The following is an 18,638-nucleotide window of genomic DNA, read 5'->3' as shown; positions in this document are numbered from 1 at the left end:
ATTATAGCCAATCAATATTTCCAACAATACTCAATTTCCACATGGGAAGTTGGTGCCGTGTGAGCAAAACACTCACGTAACTTGTAAACACTCAACACTCATCTGTTCTTGCTAATCCTAGATCAACTATCACCTGCGCTGGGATGAAGTGGACCCCGAGTGCAGAGATTTGGAAGCCTCCAAGACACAGCTTGACATCGAGGAAATCAAAATGTTTGTGAAGGAGCGCATGCCCGCGCTGGAGCTGGAGCCTGTCCTCGTTGAACCTTGTCTCTACACTGTGAGAAACGTGGCGTTAGTGGGGGTGGTGCTAGCTGTTCTCAGGAATTGCTGATCAGAGTGACAGGAACTTCCTTAGCAAGGTCATTCCATGAGGTTGGGGAACAATTTGTGACGGTGTCAATTGTTACATGGGTTTTGCAAAAATGAACAGTTATTTCCCTGCATGTGGATTCCAAATTGGCATTGTTATACATCTTGCAAGGCTGAATACAAAGGTGTGTGTTATTTTTACAGAGTAAGTGACCAACTGTATAGGTCATGACAGATGGGTAAAGTTTTGGATGTAACAAAGACACCGTCACAAATTGTGCCCCAACCTCATGGAACGACCCAACTATGAATTCCGTCAGGGATGAGTTAGGTCTTTTGGCTAGACATTGAGATCACATTCAGAAGTACGCACAGTGTGCACAACGGTCAAAACCTGACTTTCTTACAGCCAATTTGACCAGTTGACCAGGTGTGCGAGCACTCTACATGTTGAAGGTAGTGGAGGATGCGTAACATGGAAAAACAAACACTGCATACACCAGTGAAAGTAGATTTCCTAGCATAACTCATGGAAGACTTTGAATGTCAACTTCAGACTTAATGTGTTAGTTGATATTTTGATTCCCCTGAATGCTGTTGATGTAGGGTTCCAAAGAATAACGCTCAAGGTCATCATATTTAAAACAGTAAAAATTGGTTTTGCAGGACAACCTAAGAAAGGCTTGGTACATCGATTAGCTTGGAATGTATTTTGGATTTTGGGGTCAGTGTGGACTAGCGAATTGAATTTTGTTACATTTCAAAGTTATGAGTTTAACATAGGCTTGGTGGGATATTCATGGATGTGAATTCATCATTCTTGATTTTGGTTTAGTTTTGTTTTGTGTTTTCCAGTGCACGCCAGAGGAAGACCTGCTCGTTGATACCCACCCGTTGTATAAGAATATTGCCATTGCCTGTGCTATGTCTGGTGAGTGGACACCGCATTTTGGTTGGATTTAATCCTGAGGAATCAATGAATTATAGAATCTTTGAGAGTACTCACATGGATAGAGGAACCATGTTTAATTTGGGTTGGGTTTGGGTAGGGCAATTGCGTGTTTGTTGGCTTTTTCGCAATTTTACGAAAAAGGCATTCTTTTTGTTCTTTTTTTTTTTTTTGCTTCTTCTTCTTCTGCTCAAAAGCCCATTTGTTTTGTACATTTTTTTGTCGCCCCCTTTAGTGCTTTCACCTTTGAATCACAAAACAAAAAACACCAGTGTTAAAGAAACAGCTTGAAAGAAATCTGAGAGGAATCAATTAAGCGCTGTACTCAAATAATACCCTCGAGTTGTGGGGCTGAGTACTGAGTACTTGATGTTCGAGTACATGCAAAATTCGAGTACAAAGAGTAGAGTATAGGCCAAGCCCAAATAAATTTCAAGTACTGATAGTCGAGTACGCGCCAAGTGCTTGCACGCACTCGAGTTGTACTCGAGTACGAGTACTCGAACACTGGCTTCAGGCTCATTCAACACAATGTTGGGGGAGAAAAAAATATGAAAAGCCTTACTTGTGATCCCAGCATCCTTGCTTTTATTTCATGGTGTTGCTCTCTTAAGCTTACCTATGAGAAATTCTTTATGCCACTGACACAAATTCCCAATAGTATTTAGAGTCCAACATACGCAACCTAAGAAACGCACTCTGCATTAAAAAACTACCAGTGATTGTTTCAACGATGCTGCACATGTAAGGAAAAGGAATTGCCCATGCTCTGTCCGATATGGTCTGATTTGGTTTTTTGCATTACATCATCCCAATGTGTACCTAGCTCCATGATCATCCAGAAATTGGATGAATTCTTTTAAACGTTCACTGCCAAGTAAGTCTCTTGACTTCACTGTCTTGTTGGTGAAAAAATTCAGGAAAGTTGTCTGTACAATTAACCATGTCAAAAATTCTCGTCTTTGCTTTTTGGAAATTGTGGGTAAACTTAGTTGGCCGTAGAAGGAGCAAATTTAAAGTTGGCCAGATTTTGTTCTGCATGCTTTTGGTAGAATTTTATCGAGTGGGTAGACCTGTGCATCAGATTTCAGGGTAGAGACATTTTTTGAAATATTATGCAGGTAAGGGATTCAAGATGGCACCACTCATTGGCAAGGTTCTTGGAGAAATGGCCCTGGGGAAGCCTCCTAGCTTTGACACCAGCCTCCTCAGTTTCAAGCGGTTCCTTTCCACCACATCTCGGCCCAAGCTGTGAAGGTTGCACAGCTAAACCAACTGAGCAGTTTTACTCCTTTTGATCCTTTGCGGCCTTTTGGGTGCATTGTAGGGCTGATAATGATATGTTACTCTTTCACGTTAACATTTTTAGCTCAGTGAAATATGGTACGTCTGGCCTTCCTCTAAACATTGCTTCAACTTAGTGAGAGGACATTTATTCAGTGTTGTCTTTGTGGATGCAAATTAGATGCCCAAATATACATTTATCACAGAGAAATATAAATATCATTAATAGTATCATTGTTACATAACATTCAGAAGAAAATGACAACATTTAGGTATGAGGTTAAGCAGACAGACAACTAGGAGGCAATCAGAAAAAAGCATACAGACAAGGGACAAACAAAACATAGCATACGGTAGACAGGTGTGAGACAAAGGCAAGAACACTTCAGAATAGTTAAGTATATTTTTCTATTGTAAGTATTGAGTTTCAAGTTTTTTTACAAAGATGGGTAAAGATATTGATTTCAAAGAATCATCTAAGTGTTTACAATACTGTATACCTTGGTGAATAACATTATTTTTAGACATTGACGTCCTGTTAAACTTGACGTACAAGTTTCTCTTTGAACTACTTCATGTATTGTAATCATGGATGGTTGATGTCAAGGTAAAACGGGTTTTAAGACAAGGAGGGAGTAGGTCATGCCTTAATTTGTACATAAACTTTGCTATATTCAGGTGATATAGGTCATTACATTGGTAAAAGATTTAATTTAGCAAACAATGGAGCAGAATGATCACGGTGACTGGCATTTGTGATTATACGAACTGCTCACTGTTGTGGAGTAAGTAATCTGTTACATCTACCGGTAGATGGCGAGCAGCCTCAGGTAATAATAGCATAATTCAAATAAGGTAAAACTCAGGAATTATACAATGTTAATAAAACCTTATCCGGAAGATAAAACCTTAAGCCATTCATAATGCCTTTATTCTTGGATATTTTTGTAGCTACCTCATTGATATGACATTTCCAAGTAAGATTTTCATCCATTGTTACACCCAGAAATTTTGTACTTTTAACCTGGGTCAATCTTGAATTGTTTAAGATCAAATGAGCATTTGGTGTATACTTAAATTTAATTGAACAAAATATTATGTAATGTTATTTAAGGGCATTGATACACAATTTGTTTTCTAAAAGCCACTAATTAATTTTAGAAAGTTCCAAATTAAGGTTTTGGATTGCTTCATTTACATTATTGTGTTTATACAACAAACTCGTACCATCGGCAAATAAACAAAATGTTGTACTGTTTACGGTACTGCATACCTAGTTTGTTGCTGTTTGTGCCTCTTCCTCATCAACAGCCTTGAGGGAAGCCCAGGGATTACCATGTACATGTAGCTGTTGAAAGCCTTCATTTTTATTGATAGAAACCCTGTATACAGTATACAGTGTATTTGTGATTACTGGTATGCTTCCATATATTTCAGTGACACTCTAACATTCACAGATATTCAGATTCATCCTTTCAATCCAAATAGAAGTACTTGTAATAGAAACAGCTGAAAATTGAACATATTTATGTTGTTCTTTTCAACGTTGTCAGTCAACGAGCAGCATATCTGGGCCATGTGCACTTGTGGCATATAAAAAACTGATGAGATACATGTATCTGCATTGTTAATTATGTACATTTGTTTCTAAATCTGCCTTACTAACAGTGACACTTACATTCACATTTACATTTGGACATCAGCCCAGTTGCACATGGACTCAACAGCTTTGGTGTACTGATATCAGATTTCCCCCTCCCCTCACTGTCTGTTTGTCGTAGGTGGATTCTTGTCTGAAGCAGGTTGGTACTACGAGGCAGAGAAGGTCATTGATGCTTGTCTCAGACTGTGCATGCTACACCAGGATGAAGCCCATCAGTGCATGGCATATGAGTGCTGTACAATGTAAGTTGTATGTGTCTATTAGTAATTATTGGGGGAGGGTGTGGCTTGTTGGTTAAGGTCTGTAACTACCAGTCATAGGGTCAGGGGTTTGAATCCAGTAGGTGGTCACATGGTGCAGTCTCTGGAAAGTCTTTATACCCTTGCTTGTCTGTCTACACCCAGGAGTAATTGAGGACCTGTGAGGATAGAGGTGATTATTGTCGTTGAGTTGCAAAGTCGCACTTGAAATATCAATATAAAGCTGTATCCTCCCAAGGGAGCTGAGGTGGGTTTCTTGGAATTATTACTGGCCTGATGAGTAGGCTACTAGTAGTGACATCAGCACATTGACACTTTAGAAATAATCCGTGAAAACAGTTCATTTTTTTATTTGCTGATAATCATATTACAAGCAATATGAATATTGCTGAATGTTGTTGGGCTTGTAGGTTGATCCATGTGCGGAATACCAACTGAAGCCCAAGCTGACGATTCTTATAACAAAGCCATGAGCATTGTGGAAAATCTGCAGAAGAAGAAGAGACAACTGACCCTTGCTGCCCTTCACGGTGAAATGTGCACTCTTCTCTTTGCCAAAAGCCAGTACGACGAGGTTTGTCGGTTTTCTCTTGTCATGCCTTTTCTTTCTCGTTTGGTTTTCCTGCATTGTTTGATCAAGCTTCAATGTTGTGGTACATCCAAGCAGAGAGTGTCAGTAAAATTCAATTCTCACCCAATATTTCTTGAGACCCGTACTCAACATTTTGCTGAGATCAGCCCTGCTGAATTACTTTTGAAAATGTGTTGTCCATGAAAATGTGGACTTGGCAGTGATTTAAAATGCATACAGACATTGGTTATCCAGGGCTCAGTATTGTAACACAGACCATGGTTCCATATTTAGCTGCTTCGGCTTCATTGCCAAAGCAGCTATTGTTTTCATTAAAAGTTTTTTGGGGGTTTTTCCGCAATTTTGCAAAAAGGCATTACGTTTTGTTCTTTTTTGCTTTTTAGCATTTTGTCCTTTTTTTTCTTCTTCTTCTTCTTCTTCTCCTCCTTGTTTTTCTGCCCCAGCCCCCATTTGTTTTGTACAGGGTTTTTATGCACGGTACTTTAGTCCCTTTGCCAGTTCCTATCTTCATCAAAGTTGTATCAAGCAAAGACCCTGTGGCAAAGATGTGCCACGAAGCATGACATCATGATGACGTCATCAGTTGATTTTTTTTATAGAAGTTTGAATATTTAATTAGCTCCGTAGGTTTTGTGCACGGTTTCATCAAGCTATTTCGGCACTTTTATAAATCAAACAGACAGATATACCAGGTACACACTCTTAGTCCTCCTGCTGAGACTTGTCTCAAAGCATGAAGTCATGATGACGTCACTTTGTTATTTATTATTGATTTTTGAATGCTTTATTCTTCCCATAGGTTTTGTACACGTTTTTTTTGTCCACACTCGTAATAATGAATGCGAGAGGGTCTCGGGACAAAATCGTAAAAATGACATTGTCAGGGGTTACGTGACATGAGATTAAAGCTGCAGTTTTTCTCAATAGATTTTGTGCACGTTTTACCACTGAACCCTCATGCGCGAGTAGTCGCCAACTTCGGCTCCAGATTACTATGAGAACAGAAGAGAAATTGTATATTTTATGATCTGTTATTTGATTTGATATATACCCGAGAGTCAGAATATCAAGTATTTCATGAAAAATTTTTAGTTTAAATGCAAATCACATGACTTGAATTTAAAGTTGCAGCAGTTCTGCATAGGGGTTTTTAGCCCATTAACGTTTATATGTTTTCAAAGTAGCATTATCCTAATTTAGCAAATGTCAACTGTCATCAAAGTTACAGGCAACGAAGACCCTGATACAAAAATTACGCCAATTTTATGACGTCATCTTGTGTTTCTTAATTGCTTTTGAATATTATATTTTCCCTATAGGTTTTGTACAAGCTTTTCAACAGCCAGTCTTCGGCACTCTGGTCAATTGAACTGATTCCATATTTGACCACACTCGTAATCCATGGTGAAGAGAGGGTCCCTGGACAAAATCGTCAAAATGGCATTGTCAGCTAGGGGTCACGTGACATGAGATTATAAAGCTGCAGTTTTTCAACAAACGGACTGAGACCTAGAAAACCTAGACCAACCTGATCGAGACCATCAACATTTGAACAAAACCATAGACCAAACTGTAAAAGTACAAAAAAAAGATGAATGAATCAAGTAACTTCAATAAAATAAGAAAACCAAAAGAAAATAAAAAGACCAGAGTAAATTTTTAGAAAAGAAACCAAAAAAAAGGAAAAAGAAGAAGACCAACAACAGTGCTTAAAAGGAAAGTTACAAATCAAAAGCACTCAAGCCTAAACAACCAAGTCAACAGCAGACCAGATTTTCGAGGCAGAATTTAAGAATAAAGAAGGAGCAAGAAAGGCTTGTGATGTACTAACTCCACTGCCGGCCTGCAAACTGAGAGGCTACTTGGAAAAGCATGATCAGGGAAGTGTCCTGGCCCTAATTTGCATACAATGTAAGGGGCTGCCCTGCTAAAACCAAGGGGCACAACTTAACTCCCACAAGGATGAAGCAAGGTGTAAAGGGGGTGTCATATTAACCACAAACCTTTTGAGGTTAACACTCCTACATGTATATAAAGTACAACTGGAAATTGCCTCTGCCACACCCTCGCCATCTCAAATTCATTGCTATCCTCAGCAATACTAAACAAAAATAAAAAGAGACCTACCAAAACAAATTAAACAAGAATCTATCTACATGCATAAATGAACCTATCAAACCCAGTCCCCAACTCAATGGAGGCTTGACGACCCTTCTGAGACAATGGCGCGTCTATCCTACACAGCCTACATCTGGAGCAGGGGCATCGTCTGTCCCATCTTCAGTTTTGTCCTCGGGGGCCAGAAGGTGAATCTGACATCCTGTGGGAACCATCACTGTTACAGCTGCTGTCAGCACATCTTAACTCATCTGTCTCACCAAACTCTGTGGGGGAAGAGGTGAACCCAGCACAGGTTCCATATGCTGCTTCATAGGACGGCGGCAAGGGGTGGAGGGCATCGGGGGTTTCATAGCCTGCATCATAGAACTGCGGTGGAGGTGGAAGATAAAGGTGGTCTGGCTCTTCCTGGAACTGATGAGGCTGTGGGAGCCGGCAACATGAAGGAGTATCTGCATCTTGAAACTGCTGTGGTGGTGGGAGCAGATCACCCACTGCCAAACCACCCACCTCAAAAGGACAGATGGTCAGTAGATTTCGATGCAGATTTCTTTGTTTCATAGAGCCGCACTGCTGCACAGTATACACTGGTAGGTCCCCCAGTTAACCAATGACGACATAAGGCGCTTCTTCCCACCTGTTCTTCAGCTTGCAGTGACCTCTGGGCATCTTGTTGGCAACAAGGACACAATCTCCTGGCTGCAGGATCTGCTCATGTACCTTTTTGTCGTAGTTGGACTTCTGCTTGTGATGTGCCCTCTGCGTTGCGAGCTTCACCTTGTCACAAGCTATCCGAAGGTGTCTCTCCAGCTGCTGAACATATGAGGAATAGGGGTGACTTCCATCTGACTCTTCCTGCCCTGAGGTTACAAGTAGTTCCACGGGTAGCCTAGGTTCCCTCAAGAACATCAGATAAAACGGACTGTAGCCCGTTGTCTCGTGCTGCAAGCTGTTGTATGCGAACGTCATTGACTGTAGGTGCATTGCCCAGTTACTCTTCTGGTCTGGCTCAAGGGCTCCCAGCATGGACAACAGCGTACGATTGAATCGCTCTGTTATCCCGTTGCCCTGCGGATGGTAAGGCGACGTCCTGCTCTTCACGATGCCGAGGAGATTACACAGCTCCTTTACAATGGCTGACTCGAAGGATCTCCCTTGATCTGAGTGGATTCGTTCGGGAATGCCGAAATTTGTGATGTACTTTTCTCACATGACACGTGCCATGGTAGTTGCAATTTTTGTCCCTGGTTGCGTATGCCTGAGCAAATCTTGTGTAGTGGTCCGTCACTACCAGTACATGTTCAAAACTACCCTTAGACTTCTCGATTGTCAAAAAGACGATGCAAACGAACTCTAATGGCCAAGTCATCCGAATACTCTGAAGAGGTGCTTGTCGGCGCGTGTTTGGTAGTTTCCTTAAAGCGCATCGCTTGCACTTGCTGACATAGGTCTTAGTCTCCGAATGTATGCCAGGCCAGAAGTAGCGATCCTGTACAAGCTGGACTGTCTCTTCAAATCCAAGATGTCCCATGTTGTCGTGAAGCCTTTTCAGGACTTGGAGCTGCTGCGACTTTGGGAGAACAGGCAGGTACTTGTCTCCATAGTCGGTCATCTTGCAGTAGCACAGCACATCGTCTTTGTCCCAAAGGTGGTCCCAAGACTGCAACAATTGGCAAACTGCTTTAGGTTCACCTTTCATCTGTCGCCTGCTTGGCCTCGTCTGCCGAGTTAACTTCAGGGTTCTCACGTGGCTGAGTTCCGAGTCTTCTTTCTGGGATGCTGCCATGTCTGAGGTCTGGCTAAGTGGCGTTCCTACTTCCCGATCATCAACTCCACACTTCTCAGTCATGTCAAAGGGTTCAGAAGGATCTCCATTTCCCTGACGAACTGTCTGCTGAGCCACTGCTGGCCGTTCAGGTGCCTCGGCGTTCACATCCTCAGTTGCATTCAGGATTTGCAACACCTTCTTCCGGGGAATTCTTGAGAGTGCGTCTGCATTGGCGTTGAGCTTGCCGGGCCTATACACGATGTCGAGGTGGTACTGAGCGAGGTCACTAACCCAACGATGACTGTGTGCGTCCAACTTGGCTTTCTTCAGCACGTAGGTAAGCAGATTGTTGTCTGTTGTCACGGTCACTTTGTTGCCGTACAGATAATCTTTGAACTTATCTGTTAACCGCCCAGTGTAGAGCCTTAAACTCCAGCTTGTGGGCTGGGTACTTCTTCTCAGCTGTGGATGGGGCGCGGCTCGCATATGCCAGAACATGTTCCTTGCCATCTTGCACCTGAGTCAAGATTGCTCCCAAGCCATCACTTGAAGCGTCGGTCTGTATTGTGAAGGGCAAACTGTAATCAGTGTATGTTAGTATAGGTGCAGAGGTCAGCTTCGATATCAAGGTGGTGAAAGCCACTTGACATTCCTCACCCCAGACAAATGGTGGTTCCTTGCTGCCTCGCTGTCCACCGGTCAGTGCGAAGAGGGGAGCAGCAATCTTAGCATACTGGTGGATGAATCTCCGGTAGTAGCCTGTGAGGCCCAGAAAACCTCTGACATCCTTCCTCGACCTGGGTGTCGGCCACTTCTTGACGGCTGCAATCTTCTCGGGGTCGGTCGCGATGCCATCGACTGATACAACATGCCCAAGATAGTGCACACGGGACTGAAAGAGATGACACTTTTCAGGCTTAAGCTTTAACCGGTGCTCTCGCAACCTGGCAAAAACCTGGCTAAGACGCTCCACATGCTCATCGAGAGTAGAACTAAATACAATGATGTCATCAAGGTGTATTAGTAAGCTGACAAAATTCATGTCACCAAACACCGTTGACATGAGCCTCTGGAATGTCGCCGTGGCATTGACCAACCCAAAAGCATCCGTGTAAACTCAAAGAGTCTTCTGCTGATCCTTGGCCGACATCTTAACCTGGTGATAACCTGAAGTCAGATCAAGGCAGGAGAAATATTTTTCTCTGCCTAATGCATTCAATGCCTTGTCGATTCTAGGGAGTGGATAGGCATCCCTCACCGTTCTTGAATTCAGCTTCCTATAATCTACACATAGTCTGATCTTGCCATCTTTCTTCTGCACAATGACAATTGGCGATGCAAAAGGGCACTGACTGGGCTGGATGATACCAGACTGTTTGAGGTCTGCAACATGACGTCTGACTTCCTGGAACTGCACCGGGGGAATTCGTCGGTATGGCAACCTAAAAAGGGGGGGGTCAACTAATGGGATCTCGTGCTCGATGGTCTCAGTGAATCCAATGTCGTGCCGGTGCTGGGAACAGACATCTCGGTTTTCTTGTAACAATCTGGTGACATGTGATCTATCTTCCTGTGACAGAGACCAAAGGTCAACATCAGGGCTTTCTGTTGGAGATTTGCCAATGGATGCTTCACAACATGTTGCGGTGTCACCAGCAAGACTGCAAGCTGAAGAAACTTTTCTTCCCATAACTAACATTGCCAGACAACTATTTCGACGTAGCACGACATTGTGTGAGGACACATTAAGGACACGCACTGGAACCTTCCCATTCTGGACTTCTACTAGTGTTTTGCCAACTACTAGGGCACTGCCAGCTGGAGGGTTACACGCATTTTCTACCAGTGCATCAAATGTCCGGTTTCGCATAAACCGGTGGGAATGTCGGCTTCTGTTCCAGCCTTCACGATGAAGGGTTTACGACCTCTGTACTTCAGGCCACAAAACTCGCCATTCCTCTTCGCAAGATCACCTGCATCATCACCGACGCACTGGAATGCAGAACACCAGGTTTCTGATGCCTGCCCTACCTTTGATAAAAATCGCATTCCGTGTTTGTCATGGAGCGCATCGCGACTTGCTGGTGTTACATTTGTGCCTAACAGCCCAGGACCTTTTTTCGAAATTCTGTGGTTGGTAGGATGAATACCGGAACCTTGTGCACTCGGCGTCCAAGGACTTCCATATCAATGAGGATAACCCCGCTGTGTGGTACTAGTTGACCTCCAGCACTCTGGATGTTGACATTTGTCTGGCCACAAATTCATCTGTCAACGTGCTCACTTGCGACCCTGTGTCTATCAGAACAGTGCACCGCTTGCCAGAAATGGTGACTTCTACATCACTGATGGGACCAATCATACTCTCCTCCTGCTAATCAACATCAGCACCATCTTTAACGTGGCCTCCTTTCTCTGCAGGGCTCTTGTTACTAGACAAACCCACCGATTGCCCATCATCAGAGGGTTCGTCTAGTTTAAATGTGACGAGGTATGGCTGGGTGTACTGTCTGTTTGCTGGTGGCCTGAATGCTGGATCGGCTGTTGGCTTAGCTGTTGTCTCAGTGGATGACTCTGCTGCTGGCTCGGCTGAGGGCAAACAGGCTCTTGGTTGGACTGGGGCTCCCCTCTGATAAAATCTTCCCGTTTTGCCATTGTTTCTGGACTCCAACATCTCCATCCGCTGACCCAGCTGCTTTTGGTTGTCAATCACCTGGTTAAGTGTGGTGACTTGGTGCTCTACTAGCTTGGTAAGGGCTGCAATCTGTGCATTGATGTCAACTTCGGCTGTTCTGGTTGCTTTCTCTGGTTCAGTGTTTGAAGGCGACTTTTCATTGGTTGGCTTCTACGGTATGTGTGCCATGAGCTGATACCGCTGTCTAAGCAACTCTTCCTCCTTACTTTTCTCTTCTGCTATGATGCGCAACTCTGCCCTTAGATCTTTAAATCTCATGGACCGTGGACGCATCAATGCAAGCCGCTGTTGAATTCTGCTGTCGTTTAGTCCTGCCATAAACTGGGTAGTAAGAAGGACATCCCTGCTTGCACCAAATAGATCATGACGGCCTTGCTGCCTCCCCGTGTCTTCTATTCGCCTCAGGAGCGCTTCCAGGGCTATGGCGTAATCGCTCGCTGACTCACCAGACCTCTGCTCACGTGCATAGAATCGTGTCATCGGCGAAGTGGCCAGATTATCCTCCCCAAATTCTTCCATCAGTTCGGAGAATGCCATCTCAGTCGTCACTCCACTTGGCGTTCGGCTCTCCAAGTTCAGGATTACATCTCGGGCACGGCCAGAGGTGTGCCTTACTACCTCATGGAAATGGACTCAGTCGGACATCCTGCCTTTGGCTTCGAGGACATACCGCATGTCCAGAACCCAGTCCTCCACTCTAATACTCTTCTCTCTTCCTGTGAAGGTTGCCACCCCCTTCACCTGGTGTGTTGTTATGGCATTGGGTGGAGAAGATGTTGCAGTTGGTGGATGCAGAACTTGGCGGGACGGGGGGTCAAAGCCGCACATCTCCAAGGGAGTGAGTTCATGGTGTGGAAGGTGTGACTTTAGCTGTGTTGCGCTGTCCATCTTGCTTCGGCAGACAGGACCTGGTTGCCTCAGACGGGCTGTCTGTTACCATCAAGGATAACGTGGGTGGACTTGGTGTCGCAGCCATTGTGCAATTTCAATGTTTCTAACCCCAAAACACTGTGTCGGTCTTTTTCCTTATGACCTGTATTACTTGATTTCCTTTGACCTCTCACCAGACAAAAAAATTCAACTGGTTCTAATAGACTCTCCCTATTCCTAGAGTAACCTAGCTAAGTTCTAAAAGAACAGCACTCCCAACCTGGATTCTCCACCAAAAAAGAAAAAAATGTAACCTGGAAAAATAGCTCAAGATCAATAAAGGAAAAAAATTCAAAGAACAAAATCTAAACGTGTGGGGAACTCGCTATATGGCAACAAAAAAGCTAACTGAAATCTTTCAGGGAAGGATCGCGAGATTACTCTACAAATAAAACTACAAACAGTTTAAATTTCCGCACACACAAAAACTTAAAAATGGTTTATTTCCTCAGACTGTACTCAGACTGCTAAATAGGTCTACCTTGATGGAGCCAATCCAATTCGCCTCTCCAACAACCACCCTTCCCTTTTGTGACCACCAGGATGTTAACCTCTTCGACATCAAGGAGCTCCATTCAAGTCAAGTCCCAGACAAGCTCTTCTTTCCCTTATTTTTGGCCCAATATGGTTTTATCTTGTGAAGAAAAAAAAAATCATAAAATATGGAGGGCCTGACATTTCAATCCACACAGAATCTTTTGCCTTTGAGAAAGATTCTGCTAGGATCGAAACATCAGGCCCTCCATAGTTTGTAATTTGTATTTTAGGTCACTGTAGTCGGCAAGCAGTTTGCAGCAGTTTTGCATCAGTTATCTCTGGGGAAAAAAGGGGGAATTACTATGATCAATGTGACTGGAATTAATTTCTTTTTATCACTCTTTGAACAGTCACTCAAATTTCCTCAAATCTGGCATTTTGTGACCCTCTTTGCCACTCAGGACAGTGTGAAACAGAACCATTCCATGAACGCCTCAGATTTTGCTTTTAAATTTTTTATGCGAGGTGCCAGCATTGATCAGAAATTAATTGCCTATACATGTTGACGCATGGTCACTAAAATGAGTGAAGTTGGATGCTTAATACATTTGAATGGGCAGAGGACGCCCTGCACTAGATCATATCTTCCCCCTCACCAGTCTCCTAGCGGCAGGTGCAGTATGTACATAACATGGGAATTTGTAGTTTCTTGCTAGAGAGAGCACCAGCATTTGTTATCTTCATTGATGCAACTGTAGTGCTACACGTAGTTCATGTACCAACCATACCTGTAATTTGTGCATCTCAGTGTCTTTTTGCTGGCCGCAGACAATGGTGACCCCTTCAGTTGAAATGTCAGGCCAAAGAACCTCTACTGCATCTGTATGCTAAAGTCTCAAGCCATTTCCTTACAGTTCGGATGAACTCACCGACAGTATGCTATGCATGTGTTGTCAACTCTACTAGGTCGTCATGGTTGAAGTGTTCCATCAACTTTTTCTTAACTGACCCGTGGCTGAAATCCAGTGAAAGTAGAAACAGTGTATCCTTGTCATTTGCACTGGAACCCTTGAAGAAACAGTTTGTCAAATCTCAAAGAAGGCAGCACCATCTGTGGAATTCTTGAGGGCACCGGTCAAGTCTTCGAATCTAATGTAAGGAATTTCTTCACTTGTTCCTTATCCTGAGGCATCTGTCATTTGTTCAGGAGAGAGACCATCCCCAAAGCAAACCATGGGACGTGTTACCATCCTTTGTGACAAACTTTAACATCCACTCCAAGATGCTTCTATACAATGTATTGTACCAGTTGTACTAGATAAATCCCCTCCCACGTTTTCACTTTTACTTCAGATTCCAGGCACGCTTTGGATAACATTCACAATGTGTTCCACAACACGGCAGTATCCAGCTTTCATGTCTCTCCAGTCAGAGTCACTGGGGGAAATTGGACTCAGTGGGATATCTTGAGCCTTGATATGATTGTTCTATTCAGAAAAGGTTAATGTCCACATGTTGAATTTTTTGTTGCGTTCACAGCACTGATGTCTGACTGTGTGACATGATCGAGTATCCTTACTTGTCTACCTCTCTGCCTGCGGTACTAGTCAATGTCCTGGCACTGACACCATGCGGCACCTGTTGGAATCATAGCACATCACTGAAATGGACTCTGCAAGTTGAGGGTAACAGGTATGTGAGAATTTTCACTTTTACTTTCTGCCATAAGTGGGGTTAACTTTGCGAGGGGGAGGGGTATTTTAGATGCCCTCATTTTCCAGGGGAGAACAATCAGTGGGGTTCGGTCATAGTTCACACTGACCAAGACTGTTAAAGATGGACTATTACGCCCCTTGTTTTCTTTCTCAGTATCTTTAGGGGGGCTTGTAGTAATGCCTCTGTTCTTGGTATATAATTTACTTTGCTGTTGCATTCACCTGAGGTATATGGAGTGGCCTTTGGGTTGTCAAAAGACCACTTCAGCACCAGCCCTAGCTTGTTTTCTTTTTAAGCACTGTACTTGGGACAAAGAGCAAAAATGAGTGTAACCCGTGGTTCACATTTCAAAATAGCTGGAACCAAATTTCATATTAATTTAATTCCCTTTTGAAAAAACTCTTGACCTCACACAATTCAGGATTTACATACAAAAGAGATTTTGCTTTATTGGAGGGAATAAACAAGTCAACTAATATGAGAAATACAAAGGGAATCAAGAGAGCACCCATTCAGATGGGCATAAATTAAAATAGGAGATTTACAGAAATGCAGGATCCTGTAAAGTTAGAATACACTTTGAGCTCAAGGGAAAGAATGGCGCCAAAGTTCTAGATGTAGAGATGAGTTAAGACGAGTTGTTCCAAGGTGGGAGAACAGGAGTCCATCATGTTCTGTAGATAAAAAGATAAACTGAAGAAAGAGCAGGCTATTCGACAAGAGAAATTGGCGATAGGTCAAAGGTTCACCACTGGAACACTGCTTACCAGTAGAAAAGTCAAAAGCTCAGGAAAAAACTATTTAAATATGCAAGAGGAAAACATAGTCATAAAAAAATAAAATTTGAAATTGTAACCCAAGACCTCTTTTGGGACAGGGTTTCGTGAGTCTTTAGTCAGGAAATATCAGATTCTTGGATGTCAACCACTCCACTGTCTCATGCTTTGTGATTTTATTTTTCGGAGGTCTTGTCTGAATGCACCACCGTGTTGTTCATGTACAGACATTGTTTTGGTGTGATTGATGGATCTGTGCGATTGTTCCATCCTGCTCTGCTATCAGTTGATTGGTCCTATATAAAAATCTGTTGATCCTATTGCTGTCACTAGTAAAAGTTGGAAATCCTGATCTTTTCTTTCCAATTCAGGGTTATGGAAACTTTCGGAAGGGGCATTGAAGTCTGGGATTTGGTAGGCAGATCAGTCCGTTGACTAGATGTTCCAAACCATCCATCATTCAGGTGAAGTTAGTTAAACTATCGTTAACCGAAGTCAACACTCCAACTTGCCCTAAGTGTACCCACCTTAGCCTAGCTTTCAACCATTAGGAAGTTAGACATGCATTTGATATCTTAAATGGTTGTCAAAGTTTATTTGAGAGTGTAAAAAAGGTTGGCAAAGTTTGCACAGTTCAACCTCACTGAATTCAAAACCAGAGAGCCCTGACATGTATACAGTCAGAGCAGAAGATGAGCTTGATCTTTCTCTGGTGAAGTTGTAATATTACTGGCACATTTTATCCAGTTGTTTTACAGCAAAATGCTGTATTCTACATTCGTCTTTCCCAACTGGGGTTCACTGTTATTGCTTTTTATGGTTCCGTTTTCTTATTTCAAGTTATTGTGAATCTCTGACTAGAAGAGTGATCATCTACATTACATTTCTTTTAGTACTGCATTAAAGAGCCCCATCCATTACACTTTCATTACAAGCTTGGATTGAGGCAAATGATGAGGAAGCATTTTGTTCATGGATCGAATGTGAACCAGCAGGTGGACTTAGGCGTCGAACCTTAAAGGCCCATGTGTTTGTCTAAGGAACTTGAACCAGCTGATGAACGTGAGAATATAATTATCATAGCTCTAATCTCAGTTATGGCTGGACTTCAGTCTCAAATCATCCAGACTTAGTGACCAGTCTAAGCTTTTGATCCGCTTACGAGACTTGAGTAAATTTGAGCCTCAAACAATCCAGCTTGAGTGACCAACCCTAGCTCTAGTCTCAGCAACATGAACCAGCAGGTTGACTTGAGCCTCAAACCTTCCAGGATTGAGTGACCAATCCTGGCTTCAGTCGGAGCAAAATGAACAAGCAGGTGGACTTGAGCTTCAAATCATCCGGACTGAGTGATCAAATCTCGCTTCAGTCAGAGCAATATGAACAAGCAGGGTGACTTGAGCTTCAAACCATCCAGGATTGAGTGACCAATCTGAGTTCTCGTCTCCGCAACATGAACAATGAGGTGGACCTGAGCCTCAAACCATCCAGGCATAATCTGAGTGACCAGTTCTAGCTTTTGAGCCTCTTACGAGACTTGAGTGAGTTTAAGTGTCAAACCATGTAGGCTTGAGTTACCAATCCTAGCTCTGGTCTTGGCATCATGAACGAGCAGGTCTGAAGGAGCCTCAAACCCTCTGGCTTGAGTCCTGACTAGGACTGACCAGTCCTAGTTCTTGAGCCTTTTATGGGACTTGAGTGAATTTGAACATCAGACCATCCAGGCTTCAATAACAAACCCTTGCTTTAGTTTCAGAAATGGCTGGACTTCAACCTCAGACCATCTAGGCTTGAGTGACTTACCCTGGGTAACTCTTAGCAATATGAACCAGCAGTAGAACTTGAGCCTCAAACCTTCCAGGATTGAGTGACCAATCCTTGGTCTGATCTTGCCAACATGAATCAGCTGATGGACTTGAGTTTCAAACCATCCAGGCTTGAGTGACTAACCCAGGGTCGACTCTTAGCAGTATGAACCAGCAGTAGGACTTGAGCCTCAAACCTTCCAGGATTGAATGACCAATCTTTGGTCTGATCTTGTCAACATGAATCAGCTGATGGACTTGAGCTTCAAACCATCTAGGCTTGAGTGACCAATATAGCTCTTCAGCCTTAACTGGGCTAGTAACTGTGGTTTCAAACCACCCAAGCTGAAGTAACCAATCTTTTCTCTGGTCTCAGCAACATGAACCTGTAGTGACCAGTCCTTGCTCTTGTCTAAGCAACATGAACTAGCAGGTGGATTTGAGCCTCAAACCTTCCAGGATTGATTGACCAATGTTTTCTCTGGTCTCATCCACATGAACAAACAGGTTGACTTGAGCCTTAAACCATCCAGGCTTGATTGATGTATCCTGGCTCTTGATACTTTACCAGACGTACAGTAAATGAACTTGAGCGTGAAACCATTCAGGTGGAGGGGCCAATCCTGGCTGTAGTCAGAGCAAAAGGAACAAGGAAGTGGCCTTTAGCCTCAAACCATACAGGATTTAGTGACCAATCTTGCTTTAGTTTCAACATGACCTAGCTGATGGAAGTGAGCTTAAAACCATCCAGGTGTGAGTGACCAATCGTAGCTCTTGAGCCTCTAACTGGCTTGACCGTATCCTCAACCTATCCAGTCTTTAGAGATAAATCCTTGCTCTGTTTTCAGCAACTTTACCTGGCTGGCGGGTTCGAGCCTCAAACCATCTAGATTGAGTGACCAATCCTAGAGTTAGTCTCAGCAATATGAACAAGCAGGTGGACTTGAGCCTCAAAGCATCCAGGATGAGTGACCAATCCTTGCTCTAGTCTCAGCACTATGAAGAAACAGGTGGACTTGAGCCTCAAACCATCCAGGCTTTATTGACCAATCCTAGCCTAATGCGGCTTGAATCAACTTGAGACCTAAATTATTCAGGATTGAGTGACCAATCCATCTCTACTCTCAGCAATACAAACCAGCAGGTGGACTTGAGTCTCAAACCATCCAGGCTTGAGTGAACAGTTCTAGTTTTTGAGCCTCTTAATACCCAGGCTTGAGTTTAATTCGAGCCTGACACCATCCAGGCTTGAGTGACCAATCCTAACTCTTTTCCCGTAATATCATGAAAAGT

At 43.2% G+C, this 18,638-nt stretch overlaps 1 protein-coding gene across 6 annotated transcripts in view; it reads left to right on the top strand.

Moving 5' to 3' along the window:
• Positions 1-18,638, top strand: part of LOC110980635 (peroxisomal sarcosine oxidase-like) — a 34,642-nt gene that overhangs the window by 8,709 nt on the left and 7,295 nt on the right. For 4 of the 6 annotated variants that reach the window (XM_087141689.1, XM_022237507.2, XM_022237508.2 and 1 more), the window contains 3 exons: positions 122-280; positions 1,168-1,243; positions 2,383-3,821. In XM_087141689.1, coding sequence (XP_086997815.1) covers positions 122-280; positions 1,168-1,243; positions 2,383-2,516 — 369 coding nt within the window. In that variant the 3' untranslated portion in view covers positions 2,517-3,821. Of the gene's footprint in view, positions 1-121; positions 376-1,167; positions 1,244-2,382; positions 3,822-4,326; positions 4,451-4,878; positions 5,043-13,962; positions 14,203-14,587; positions 14,741-15,911; positions 16,005-18,638 lie in introns of those variants that run through there. The other 2 variants (XR_015426555.1, XR_015426556.1) reach the window with 2 other exon arrangements.

Source organism: Acanthaster planci, linkage group LG09, assembly GCF_054643075.1.
Source record: "Acanthaster planci isolate LZ-2023a linkage group LG09, COTS_SCS, whole genome shotgun sequence".
NCBI classification, from domain to species: domain Eukaryota; kingdom Metazoa; phylum Echinodermata; class Asteroidea; order Valvatida; family Acanthasteridae; genus Acanthaster; species Acanthaster planci.
The sequence above is the reverse complement of the archived record's forward strand: the minus strand, read 5'-3'. Positions and strand labels throughout refer to the sequence as shown.